The sequence below is a fragment of the Parasteatoda tepidariorum genome, chromosome 1, assembly GCF_982258835.1.
Source record: "Parasteatoda tepidariorum strain Cologne lab strain chromosome 1, Ptep-v5.0, whole genome shotgun sequence".
NCBI lineage: Eukaryota > Metazoa > Arthropoda > Arachnida > Araneae > Theridiidae > Parasteatoda > Parasteatoda tepidariorum.
Genome location: NC_141755.1, coordinates 61,070,664 through 61,085,004, shown reverse-complemented (window position 1 = coordinate 61,085,004; position 14,341 = coordinate 61,070,664). Strand labels below are relative to the sequence as shown.

Genomic DNA, 14,341 nt, shown 5'->3' with positions numbered 1-14,341 from the left:
GGTATAAATATTATCAGCGAGGAACCATGCCTCATGACAAATGACAAAAAGTATTAGACTAGAAAGGACAATACATAAATAAATAAGCTATTTATTCACTATTATAAAATCATTTTTCATTTTCATAAAAAAAATGACTTTACTTTCCGAACTACCCTAAAAAAATACCACCTAAAAGCGAGTGCTTTTGTCTTAAGGAAACAACTGAAAAATAACAATTTCAATTTACTGTTTCAACCGTTCTTCACATTTTCACTAACAGACAGATTTCCTCTATTTGCAGTTATGTATTAAAAAAATTCCATGTTTATTTTTGATACAAAAAAAATTCTTTTTATTTTCTTTCAGGTACAACATTGTGATTTTCATCGTAACCTATGTTTTACCCATAACATCGATGACATTCACCTACTTTAGAGTGGGAAGAGAATTGTGGGGAAGCCAAAGCATTGGAGAATGTACTCAAAAACAAGTTGAAAGCATCAACTCAAAAAGAAAGGTACTCATTCATTTTTATATATTTCTTCAGTTGTTTGTAAAACGCAGATTTAAAGTAAAAAAATTATAAAATTTTCATGTTCATAAAATTTAAAAATTTAAATCTCTCGCATTCAAGATTTTAAACTGAATATTTCAGCGCAAGAACGTCGTAAAGTTACATTTGATATAAACTTTAAGTTACAAAGATACTCTTTCTAGTGGAAGATACTATGGATACTCTTTCCAATTTAAGGAACAAGTGATGGTATTTTGTAACTACAAAAGTCCGTTTAATTTTCCAATATAAAAGAGTCTTTTTACAATGATACTGAGATAGGCAATATCTTCGTAATACTTTAATTAATAGATATTTTGTCCATGAAAAACTTACAGTCATGTTAAAAAAATAAATATTATGATTGCATGATTGTTTGTCGAAAAATAACAGGCGTGATTTTGTGCGCTTTCTTTTTCTTTCAATTCCCATGTTTTTTATATTCAACAATAAAAAAAAATATTTTTATGATGCATATATTTTTAATAATATATACTTCTAAAAGATATATTTCTTATTATATATAATTTTATAACATATATTTTTTATAAAATATATTTCTTATTATACATAATTTTATAATATATATTTTTTATAAAATATATTTCTTATTATACATAATTTTATAATATATGTATTTTTTTAAACTTTTTTATTCAAACAGTATAAATTACAAAACAATAATTACTTCTATTTCCAATTTCCAAATTCAATTTTCCATCATTTTTTAAAGTAGAACAATTGTTATTAAAAAAAGTAAACTCAGAAGAAAAATTTAAGTGCAAACAAAACGAAATATACAATCACAAATACAAATATATGCATGAAAGTGCGGTCAGCTAAACAACGATCTGTTTTGTTTTCATCTTATATGTAGGGGAGAGTCGGGTAGCCCAGCCCACTTAAGGAGTATTGCTTATACTTCTGTATAATACTGAGTAATAATCAATATTTTTGTATGTTTCTATTGTTTTGTCATCTAATTAAATAATGCAAAAAGAATAAGCAAAAGAAAGAACAGTTTAACTTTTAAAAAAAATAGAAATTTAAAAAAAAAACATATTTTTCAGCTCTTTTTAAAATGTGACGGGTAGCCCCGCCCAGTTACAAAAATTATGTTTTTTGACTGTTTTTTCAGGTGTAAATAAAAATGACCATTTTAATGACAATAGATAAACCGAATCGAAACATTCAACCAATTTTTCTTAATTTCATGACTACTGTATTCTACATATTTTCAAAACTATTGTTTACTATGTTACCAGCTGCATAAATACTTGAAACTTTGAAAATAATCTTTTTTTAATATAAAAATTATTGTCCGATGGCCCATTGACTTGAAAAAATATTCTGCACATATGAAATTGACAGTGGGCGGGGGTACCCGACACTCCCCTATTGCTTACGAATTTATTTTGAAACTTTCTGCAGAAATCTTTGAATAAAACTATGATAACTAAGAATATTTTGAAGAATATATTTAAGTTTCAGACGTTTTAAAAAATAGTTGAGCTCTACATTTTACAATCCAGATAGGCGTTTTGTTAAGTGCAAATATAAAAATCTAAAAAAAAAAGAAAAGAAAAAAAAATATTATGGTATCTCTAAAATTTTATAAGTGCTTCTGATACGCTTTTTTTCTTGTCTCCTGAGATTCAGTTCTTCTTACATTAAGATGTGCAGTTGTATTCACTTTGTGAGGATCGCACCTTGCTTGTCGTTGAAAGAAAAAATATGTATGAAAAACTAAGTAAGAAAGTGTATTTTTTTCCAAAAAGAAAGTAAGTTTCACTTCAGCCACTGAGCTTCAGTGGAAGTATTTACGATAAAAGTTTAAAAAGTCCTAACACTACCTAAAAGAGACGAAAAATGTAAATAAATAAAAAATATGTTAAAGCTACATTTAACATTTAAATGTTTCTAAAATGTGTAAGTATTCAATGAATAACGAGAAGCATAATTTAACGCATTGAGAATCATTATTTTTTTTTAAATTAGTCAAAACAATGTGTTTTAAAAATATTTAAGAACAAAAGATGTTCTCACATACAATCGTTTTAAATGATATTTACTATTAAAAATATACACCGAAGAGCCATTACATTATGTATGACCGCCCTGCTAATAGCCTGTAAGACAACCCTTAGCCCTCAAAACTGCTAGCACCCGCCGTGGCATTGATTCCTCAAGGTGCTGATAGGTAGTCTGAGGTATCTGGTACCAGCGCTCACCAACTGGTCCTGCAATTCCCTCACATTGCAAGGGGGTAGCGTGGCAGCACGAATTTGGTTTCCAAAGTAGGACCACAAATGCTCTATTGGATTAAGGTCAGGTGAATTTAGGGGCCAAGACAGGACTTGAAAGTCACTTCAATGTTCCTCGACGATTCGGCCCTTATGTCATGGTTCATTATCCTGCTGGTAAACACCGTCCCCAGCAGGAAAAGCTGTTGCCATGAATGGGTGACCCTGGTCAGCAACTATGTTCAAGTAGCTTACAGGTGTCAGGGATTGTTCTATGAGGATTATGGGTCCTAATGAGCTCCATGAAAACATTGTTCCTGGTCGAGAAACCATGAAAACCTGGGCGAGCCCATTGTTACAGATGGAGGGTGGTCATAATGTGATGGTTCTTCGGTGTATGCATCGTCACTATATTTTCATTGATTAATTTTTGCGACTGTGAGAGTAAATTTTAACCTCTCTCCGAATTGTTAGATCACTGAAGCCTCAGATCTAATAGTTCGAATTACTTCCTGAGTGTTACGGGTTTAGTTTATAGTTATTTTACTGCCAAAGTGGGTTTATAGTCGATCAAAACTTCTGTCAATAAACTAAATGAAGTATAGAAATCTCATCTGCTGTTCTGAGCTAAATAAAAATAGAAGAATCAATTAAGTTTTTCAACAAGCAGAATTTTTGTTTGCAAGCTGAATTGGGTTTAAGGCTTATCTAAACTTCCATCACTTTTCAAACTAACTAGGATACTCAAAATAAAACTGTAGCTCTCTGATACCAATGCAAAAGTTGCAATCGTTTTCAAAATAATGCAGGCAAGCGTTACCAAGAAAGGAATTTTTCTGCGGTGATATGGTGAATTTCGGTGGGGATTGAGGTTTATTATGCACTGATAGAAATTTATCTGAAAAAAACTGTAAATAACCATTTATTTAATTATTATTTTACCATATTCAAACAAAACAGTAAAATGACTTTAAATAAAATGGTAATCAAGCTGTTATTTGTTAGAAAAACCGTTTATTTACTGCTTTCATCTAATACGATTAAACAACGAGTAAACGGTTTCAAAATCAAGAAGGTAAAAATGTCCTTTGGCATAAACTTTACGGTTAATCGTATGGAGATGAAAAAAGTATACATTTATTTTTTTTTATTATACCTTAGCTATTTGAAAAAAAAGTGTAAAAAATAAGCTATTTTTTTCTAAAACAGTGTATACTATCGGCATAAATAATGGAATGGAACGAAGATCTGAAAATGAAAAACACTTACTATACCTATTTGTTTAATAAAACATAGAAATTTAAATAAATTATCAAAAAATAAGAATAATGGTATAAGCTCTTGTCTATACTTTGAGTGTATTAAGATTTTTTTCTTTTACATATACGTTGATTTGTATACCATTATAGTGCTTAGACTACCTAGACAAACTAATTCTAAAATTTTCCTGCTATACACTTCTTTTTAATGAATAAATTGCGGAAGGTAGGCTTATGGTGTAGGAAACACACCAGCTAAAAATTCGGACAAAACTTGAACTGACACTCAGTTGATCTGTTATCTAAAGATTAATATTAAGCTTTAAGTTGGTTTTTGATTTCATTCAAATTTTTAAATTAAATATATTGCAGCTTATAAGATTTGACATGCAATCTATACGGAGAAAAAAATTCTGAAAAATTACCATAGTCGTATGATAAGGAAGTTTCTGGCAAAAGTAACCATGATTCTGGCAATCAAAACAAAATATACGGTTTTTAAAACATTCATGACATAATTTTACCGCTCGCTGCTGTAACGGTTTACCGGAAACTCTGATTTTCAAACTTATAGTTCTTATTATAATACATTTCGTAACAAATACAAAACTTAAAAATAAATGTAACAAAATCAATTGATTTTTATGCCATTATATAATGTTTCACGATAAAAAGTTCTTCAGTAAAATCAAACATGTTACCATTTATTTGGTAATTTCACCATTTCTTTCCCTCTTATCAAATAGAATGATTTTACTCTGTTTGCATTTTCGTGTCTTATAAAAAATGGCAATTTACATAAAGGGTTGAGAGGACTAAAATGACTGTTAATTATTTCTTATTCCGATGTAGTTTCTTTATTATAACAAGGGATAAAAGGACATGAAAAATGGCTTCAAATATTTAAGTAAGGTGCTTTAAAGATATTAAACACAGATATATTATACCATGGATACTATTTTATCCTTCTTTTCTCGAGGTAGTGGAACATAATTATTTATTTACATACATATATGGATAGCTTTGTAAATAGGAAGAAAGTCTTAAAAACTCTTTTCAGTTTGAAAAACAGAGCAGTTTTGCGAAAAACACCAAGAAAATTCTTCCAGTGTAATAGCAGAATTTGAACCCACTATATCTACGCTATAGAGGGGTTAGCGAAACAGCAATTCTGCACGGTGAGAAGTGAGTAAGGCAAATATATACTATTGAAACCTCTATTACCGTGGAAAGTATAGATTATATAGAGTACAGTCGGCAAAAAAAAAAGATATCACCCTGAATAACTTTTGTTCTAATGATCGGATTTTCACGATTTAAGTGTCAATCTTAATGGTTCCTTGGGGTGACCTCAAATATGCTAATTAATTAGTGCTAACTATTAATTAAGTTACGAAATCAGACACAAAAACGCACTTTCTCTGAATAAACATGCATTTTTTTTTACATATTTGGAATCCTGACCCTTAAAATAGGGGGGGTAGACAAAATTTCGAAAAAAATGGGTTGTAAATTAGGTCGCAATAAGGATTTATATATCTGGCGATGGTTTAAAAATATGCCAAATTACCTCGCCATAGAAGGGGAAATAATTTATAACAACCATAAAGAAACTGAATGAATGACAAGATGGGAAAAGATAGTGCTTCTCGTTGCTAAGCAACCAAAAGAATTTTTCGCGTTGCTTTCTGGGCTTTTTTTTTTTTTTAAATCTCCTTTAAAAAGGAAATTTAAATAAATTAATAAATTTTTTTTGATTCTCCAAGATTATAGAATCTTTGACTTTTTATCTGACATTATTTATTTTTTTAAAGCTGTTTTGATGTAATTTGTAGGACAGTTTTGAATTAAAACCAATTTTCATAAGTTATCATAAATTTATGAAGAGTTGTAGGGTTAAATGCTTTTGCCCCTCACTTCGAGTTTCTTAGGAAAGGAAAAAAAAGTGATCAAGCAAAGGTGGACCTGAAAAAAGATAGCTATTCTGATGCATAATCGCAAAATTTTATAGAAATCACGGTATTTATTTTCGATAAAATTGTAAAACTTAATAAAGTTTATATGGCATTTTAAAAGCATTTTGAGTTATATATATATATATATATATATATATATATATATATATATATATATATATATATATATATATATATATATATATATATATATATATATATATATATATATATATATATATATATATATCAATATTATAATAAATAAAAACAAAAAAAAAACACGAAGAAAATTACGAGTTGATGTTATTTACACACTCCTTTCGTTAGTTCTTTAAAAAACATGATTAAAAGAAAATTAGGTTTATAATACCCTTAATTAAACAAGAGTAACAATTGTTACAGTTTTTACAATACTTTTTCAACTCTGACACTCTTTTCATGAGATAACTTCTTTTGCCAACGATTTTGTCCCTTTTTTTTTGTTAATTGAAACCAGCTTACGCATTCTTGTAATTTTTACATTTTATCTTTGAAATTTCAATCTCGAAAGACATGCATGAAGTGACGCCTAGTCCAAAGAATCTAAGTTAAATAGTTGTAAGGCCGATTATTACGAAAACAATTAACTACTCTGGTTCAATGAAACAATTACAGTAAAACTTGTGTAAGTTGATCACTTCATGTGCATTGTTTTAGTGGCCAACGTAGACAAGTGGTCAACTTATAGAAGGGGTGGGACATTGTTTACTTTTTCATTTCCTACATGTTGCTATACATTTAAATTTTTTTTTTTACTTGACTTAAAAATTTGATTTAGCAAATGGCCAAATGAATATCTCAAGAAATGTGTTTAAACCTAAACGAACTTCAATTTGTTACACAGAAATAATTTTAATATTTAACTAACTTTTTTAAAAAAATTATTTTGTTAGTTATGCATGTGAAGTGTTTAATAAAAATAATTTCTTAAAATATCAGAACACGAAAACATTGAAAACTTTAACAAAACAAAATTATTTTAACACTTCAAAATTTATTCTGTTATTACTACACATATAAGCCTATTTGCTCACTATTGCAACTGGAAGAGCAACTTTTCAACTAACACACCTGTTTTCAATGAATGGTCAAAAGCTGAATCCCTACAGTTTCCCCAGATGGTCAACTCACAAAAGGGTTTAGATTAGCTTTTTACACTATTTCACCAAACAAGTGAAATATTAACATACATTGCAAAATGACAGAAACTTTTCTGAATTTTTTTTTCTGGTCAACTTATGAGGGTTTTAGAATAGAATTTCATAATACTCCTAGACAAAATTAACTTATTTCAGTGGTCAACATACAAGATAGACAGGTGGTCAAGTTACAAAGGTTTTGCTTCTTTATTATGTAGGAAAATTTCCGTTCTTGATAATTGAGGTCAACTTATTCAGATGTAAAACTTACAAGTGTGGTCAACTTGGCAGGTTTCACTGTATAAATAAATCATTAATATTCTTGTTTTTTTATTACGAAATATTAGGAATTTGTTTACATAATTTCTTCAAAACATGTGTTAAAACTATGATTATAAGTTATTTAAGAAGAAGAAAGTCAAATGGAGTAAAAGAACAATTTTTGAGATGATGATTCTAAAAATAGCACGTTTTTCTAATCTTTTTACAATTTTTTATTTTAGTAGTTGTTTAACAAAACAAGGCATATCAAACATTTTCCTGATATAGCAATATTTTTTTAAACTGTGCAAAAGTTGAGAAATCATACAAACAACTTTTAAAGCAAATATTTTCAACTTTTTAAGACAAAAGGGTTAGCGCACAAGATTTTCTTTGAATGTTGAATTAAAATTGCATGCCCATAGTTTTTTTGTTCATTTAAAAAACAAAACAAAATCTGTTAAATTTTTCCCCTGTGCGCACATACGCATTTACTTTTCATTACTCGAATAAATAAGAAGCAATAAAAAAAATAAAATTAATAATTTATCTTCATTTTTCGTAAACAATAGTATTTTTAGTAAATAGTCAGCTGTTCTGCTTCGAATGATATTGTGTGTGATCAGTAGAATATTTTTAATTTCTTAACAAGATTTAATTCTCAGATAGCTGGCAATAATTTCTTTCAATAAGAACTTAGCAATAATTTAAAAAGTAATTTTATTTTAAAGGAAAACATAAATTAAAGTACTTAAACGATTGATTAATATATTATTGGACAAAAATATACATAATAGAATTTAACAAAAATTGCATTAAAATTCAATAAAAAAGTTAGAAAAATAATTCTGCGAAACACACACAGACAGGTAATTTACAAATTTATTTTAAGATTAAAGCGATATATAAGATTTAAAGAAGTTTTAAAAAACTCTACTCTACACTCAGCTGCACGACAGCCCATGGAGGGCCAAGGCCTACTGTGCCCATCTCAGTTTTCTGGACCTAGGGCTCTGGGGTGCAGGAGCAGATGTTCCGTTCAGGTGGTCAGCCGAACGCGGAACCCCCAGTGTTTAGTTCCCAATCATGCTTGGTACTTATTTATCGACCCACTGAAGGGATGAAAGGCTGAGTCAGCCTTGCCCGGCCCGAGGAACGACAGCGCGAAGCGCTACCGCTCAGCCACCGGGCGAAGTTTTAAGATGATTAAATATGTTGACTACGCATTCGTATTAATAATTATAAAATATATATTCAAGAAATTGATAAATATATTATTCCAAATCTATGCATACGTATGTATATTATTGAAATTGTATCAGTTATTGAAAAAGAAAATCAAAAATTAAAAAATAATCACATTAAGTAAGCACAATCTGGTGCATAATCATATTCTATCAGAAGCACGCCTTTATAAAACTAGACATTCGTTGAATAAAGTGTTTTTTATTCAAAATGCTTTATTTATAATTTCTTTACTAAATTACAAATAAATTATTAAATGACTAAAAAGAAACATCGTATTTTATAGTTTGAAAGAAATAAAAATAAAAGGATTAGCAAACGATTATTAGCGAAAAAAATATGAATGAAATTTTACACTACGCGCGAGAAGTCAAGTTCATCGCAAGTTTATCACATTTTAATATTAATCGCCCCATTTAATCATTTTTTTATTGTCGCCAAATTATTTTTTCAAAAAAAATTAATTTTAATTTTTTTCAGCTTCTAATAAATAAAAACAGTTGAAACTTTAGATTTTTGTATTGAAAAATATGTAGATTATTATGGTATAAAAAAATTCATACCTTATAATTCAAAATTTTTTCATCCTCAATTTAATTAAATAATAAAAAATAATTAATAATTACTAAAAATTATTTTTTTCATGAAATTATCTTTGGGTAAATGAGTTTTATGAGTGGGCGCAATTTTCTTCAAATTGCTTCATTAGTTTTGAAAATATGACTAAAAACGTAAAAAGTGAAATTAACATTAACGGGTACGAACTTTGGATCGCTCTCCTGACCAAACTATGGGGACCATATTTCCCAGATTGCGGCTACCCCCTATATTTTGAAGCTTAGAAATCCAAATATGTAAAAAAAAATACATGTTTATTCAGAGAAAGTACGTTTTTGTGTCTGATTTCGTAACTTAATTAATAGTTAGCACTAATTAATTAGCATATTTGAGGTCACCCCCGGGAACCATTAAGATCGACGCTTAGATCGTGAAAATCCGATCATTAGAACAAAAGTTATTCAGGGTGATATCTTTTTTTTTTGCGGACTGTACATAGATGACAGATTGACAAAAGTGCTGTCGTTTTCTAAATTATAAAAAGTTTGAGCTTGCACAACATCAAACGAAATGCATTCAAATTTAAAAAGCATAGAAGATAGTTAGAGGTCTCTTTCCATAACAATTTCAACGAGCGAAGCAGATTTAATATTCACTTATATAAGTTCATAACGAAGTAAATTTATACTAACGTTAACAGTCTTTGAACTTCTCTATGATAAGCCACGTTTTTGTTCATCTTTGAAATATTTGTTCATATAAGACGCTTACACTTTCTGTTGATAAGTAATACATGAATTTTTTTTAAATAAATGAAATGCACATTTAATTTCTAATCAACAAAGTTTCTCAAAAGAAATCTTGTTCGTCTTTCATTAAATATTTGTTGTTTTGAAAAACTGCAGATTTTTACACACAAAAATTTTTTTCTTACTAGATCGTAAAAATGATGATAGTTGTCGTTGTAATCTTTGCTGTTTGCTGGCTACCATATCATATTTACTTCTTGGTTGCTCATCATGTACCCCAGATTACCAGTGCAACATATGTTCAGCCAATATACTTATCAATTTATTGGTTAGCGATGTCCAATGCATGCTATAACCCATTCATCTACTGCTGGATGAATAGCAGGTAAGAAAACGTTAGCATGACTGTTTTGACTTTTTTATGTTTTTAACTCTGTTGATTCCACTGTTTCGAATTATGCACTACAAATAAAAGAACTGATATAACTTTTTATTTTGCAATTTTAGATAAGTAGTTTAAAAATATAATTTATTATTAAACACTTTACTACTTGTAGTTTTTTTTTATTGGAAACCTTATGAAAGGTCTGCTATACACTGTAAAATATTCCGGTTCAAATATAGTAAAAATACCGGCACTCGGAATTTTTCCGTAAAATCCATTTTTGCCTTTAAATTTTACAAATAAAAACAATCTGATATTCCTTAATTTTTACAGTAATATTTTTTTGCAAAATCACTGAATCATTATAGTTAAATAATTATTAATGTAAAATTTATAGTACAATATTTTACGGTAAAATTGGATTTTACCGATGAAGCACCAAAATTGTCGATACCAGAATTTGATCTGGAATTTCTTACAATGTGGTAAAACACAATACACGCCACTTAAAATCTAACGTAGATTTGTCATTGCTTTCTTTCTATTTTATTTTCGTATTAAATTTATTAGTTTTTATATTTTAGTATATTAATGTAATTTGCTCCAAAAAATAATAATTGTAAAACTTTTAATAAGATCAGACACCAATCTGAATCATTTTATCTTCAAATGTAACGCAGTATTACGTTATTATAATATTAGTAATAATTAAAGCAATCCTCCTGAATTCTTAATTTAAAATACAAAATTAAAAACTTAATAAGAACAGTACAGTTAAATACATTTAGATGTGAGATACAAAAATATTTTCAGGAAAACAATAACCTTACATGAATACACAAGTGGGCGACCTTTGTGCTAAAATACAAACTAAGATAAACAACGTTTAAGAGCGCAAAAATATTTATAAATGCAGACAGCTGTTTCGAATGCTGAAAGGGCAATCTTCATCAGTGCAACAGAAAGAAATGAGAGAAAACAGGGTAAATATATAGAGATCATTTCTTTCAGTTGCACTGATGAAGGTTGCCCTTTGAGCATCCGAAACAGCTGTCTGCATTTATAAATATTTTTGTGCTCTTAAACGTTGTTTATCTTAATTTGAATACCTTTACATGCTACTCGCTTCCGTGACTTTGGTTCACAGGTGCCCACTGTGTAACACGAAATGAGTAACAACTCTGGCATCTTCTAAGGCGAAACGAATAAATTTCAGTGCCTGCCATTCGAAAACAAAAGAAAAAAAAGAACCTTTATTACTTAGATGAATTTTATGCTGATGACAACCAAACCAATAAAAAATTAATGTGGGAAAACTGGATCCTACTATGTGATTTTCCAGCCACTAATAATGCTCCGACAACAATAGAAAATTGCGTTAGACCATTTTTTATGTTATATATTATGTTATGTTATATATATATATATATATATATATATATATATATATATATATATATATATATATATATATATATATATATATATATATATATATATATATATATATATATATATATATATACTGCAAATCTATATTCACTAAAGTAGTGTCCGATACGCTGTTTTAGAAACATTAAGTTTGGTAAGAAATCTTACCTTTTTTTAACTCATATTGAGAACAAAAATAACCAACACAATCAACTCATTTTCTGCTTTACAGATTTCGCCAAGGATTTAAGAGTGTTTTCCGGTGTTGCAAATGGAAGGAAGAAAAAATTAATCCTTTAGAGCAAAGGAAATTTACAGCTGTTCGTCAAAACACAACTAATGGTGTTATAGCTTTGCAAACAGTCACAGAATCCCTCAGTGGAAGTAACCCCCACCTCTATAACAAAAGTGTTCGAGTGGAACGTCTTTCTATTCTTTAAAAAAATCTCACTTTGGCACAAGAAAACACTTGAGTTTTCCCCTGACGTTCCCTGAATGGCTGAAGTCATGCTTGCTTAAGATATGTTTCAGGAACATTTGTTGTGTACATTAATAACTCATTTTGCAATTAATACTACGTGTAACATCGACTTTTATTTTATTTATTTGTTTTAATTTTAAGTCAGAAGTGAGGTCTTTCGAGTCTGTATAAAAGAATTTACGCTGTTTATCTCAGATTCCGTGAAACAATATACGTTTATTTAATTTTATTTATTTTTTTTGATGAAAGCTTAATTTTCGTTTGCAAATAATAGAAATAAGCGAAAAAAAGCATTTAAATTGTTGATATAACTAGCTGTTGTTATGAAAAGAGAAAAAAAAGTAAAAGTAAGCATGTATATATGTATGTAAAAGAAAATTAAGAATGAAAGAAAATATTAAATTTGCAAAGAAAAATTAAGAATTTAAGATTTCTTCATTTTTTTTAAGTTTTATTAACAGTGCAGAGGCTGCAAATCTAAAGAATCCATACTGTAAGATAAAATTGTAAAGAAAAATAAGCAACAAACAAAAAGAAGGAAAAAAATTTTTTAAAACAAAAGAAGAAAGACCATTACAAAAAAATTATTAAAAGGTTTTAAATTTAAAAAAAAAATCAAAATTTTAAAATGTCTTTAAATTTAAAAAAATGCCTTTGGCCTTAAATTTAAAAAAATGCCTAAAAAAATTAATACCATATTGAAAAGCAATATTTTAATCATGTGAGCTGACGTCAATAATTTGTTTTGTTGTTGGGTGAGGATTTTTTAAATTTTAAAAATTTGAATTATTTTTTCATTATATTTTCTTTTCTCTAAAAATGGCTTTTTTCATTTTTTTTCACTTCTTCTCTTGCTTTCTTTGTATGCCATACATACAATCATCACATGTGATATTTTAAAAAGGAAAAGAGGAAAAAAAACATTTTTTATTTTGTTTTTGATTTATAAATGTGAGTGCTTATTGTTATAAAGCATTACCCCTAAAACCCTCATATGGAGGTAGATGATATGTAATTATTTTACTTGTGGTGCAATAATTTTGTGCTTCTGAGTCATTTGTAGATACTCTTTTACGATGCGTAATTATGTTTTTTAATTGATTAAATTCTATCATATCTAATTTTCAAGTAATTAATCTCTTCACATACATGTATCAATAAATTTTATGCTTTTCATATTCCCCTCGTTCTTAATTAATTTATATACTCGTAAGTGCTCTACTATAACTATAATATTTTAACTAATATATCGTGCTCTAACTAGACACTACATTTAACATCAAACCTCCACATTGTTAGTAACGAAATTAAAATTACATGGATTACATATTGTTGCTTCATATCTTTACAATAGCGTTTAAATTACTTAACTAATTAAAAATCAAGAAATAAGAATATACAGTTTATAAGTCTTAGATGAGAAATTAAATGAATAACAGAACTGTCGATACCGTTTGATGATTTTTTTTCCCTTTGAAGCATATTTTTGGAAAAGCAATAAGTTTAATTAAATCACTTATTTGCAAAAAAAGTAAGTTGTTTTTAGACAATACACACATTTCATAATATTAAAAAACAAAACATTTATTGACAAAATGTTTGAGTTTTATAATCAGCAAATATTAATTAAATATTATTGTTGTCGTCAAAACTGAGATCAGGAAAATTAAATATTACAAATGATGATTCACAAGTAGAAAATTGTACCGACGTTTCAGCTTTTGCAAAATTAAAATATTTTTCAAAAATGTCTAGTAAAAAAAAGAGCAAATTTTACGTATATTATTTAATTAATTATTTTTTGGTTATAATCTAGTTCTGTTCATAATTTGACTAGTATAAAACACTCTTTATTTTTATTGAATTGTCAAAAGATAATTAAATGTACAGTCCGCAAAAAAAAAAGCGAATCACCCTGAATAACTTTCGTTCTAATGATCGGATTTTCACGAACTAAGTGTCAATCTTAATGGTTCCTGGGGGTGACCTCAAATATGTTAATTAATTAGTGCTAACTATTAATTAAGTTACGAAATCAGACACAAAAACGTACTTTCT

General features: G+C 28.1%; 1 protein-coding gene across 1 annotated transcript in view; it reads left to right on the top strand.

Moving 5' to 3' along the window:
- Positions 1-12,661, top strand: part of LOC107441943 (tachykinin-like peptides receptor 99D) — an 88,453-nt gene extending 75,792 nt beyond the window's left edge. Inside the window, exons 4-6 of the mRNA XM_016055365.4 lie at positions 349-499; positions 10,175-10,371; positions 12,035-12,661. Of these exons, the coding sequence (XP_015910851.1) occupies positions 349-499; positions 10,175-10,371; positions 12,035-12,242 (556 nt within the window). The 3' untranslated portion in view covers positions 12,243-12,661. The remainder of the gene's footprint in view (positions 1-348; positions 500-10,174; positions 10,372-12,034) is intronic.
- The last annotated feature ends 1,680 nt before the right edge of the window (positions 12,662-14,341 follow it).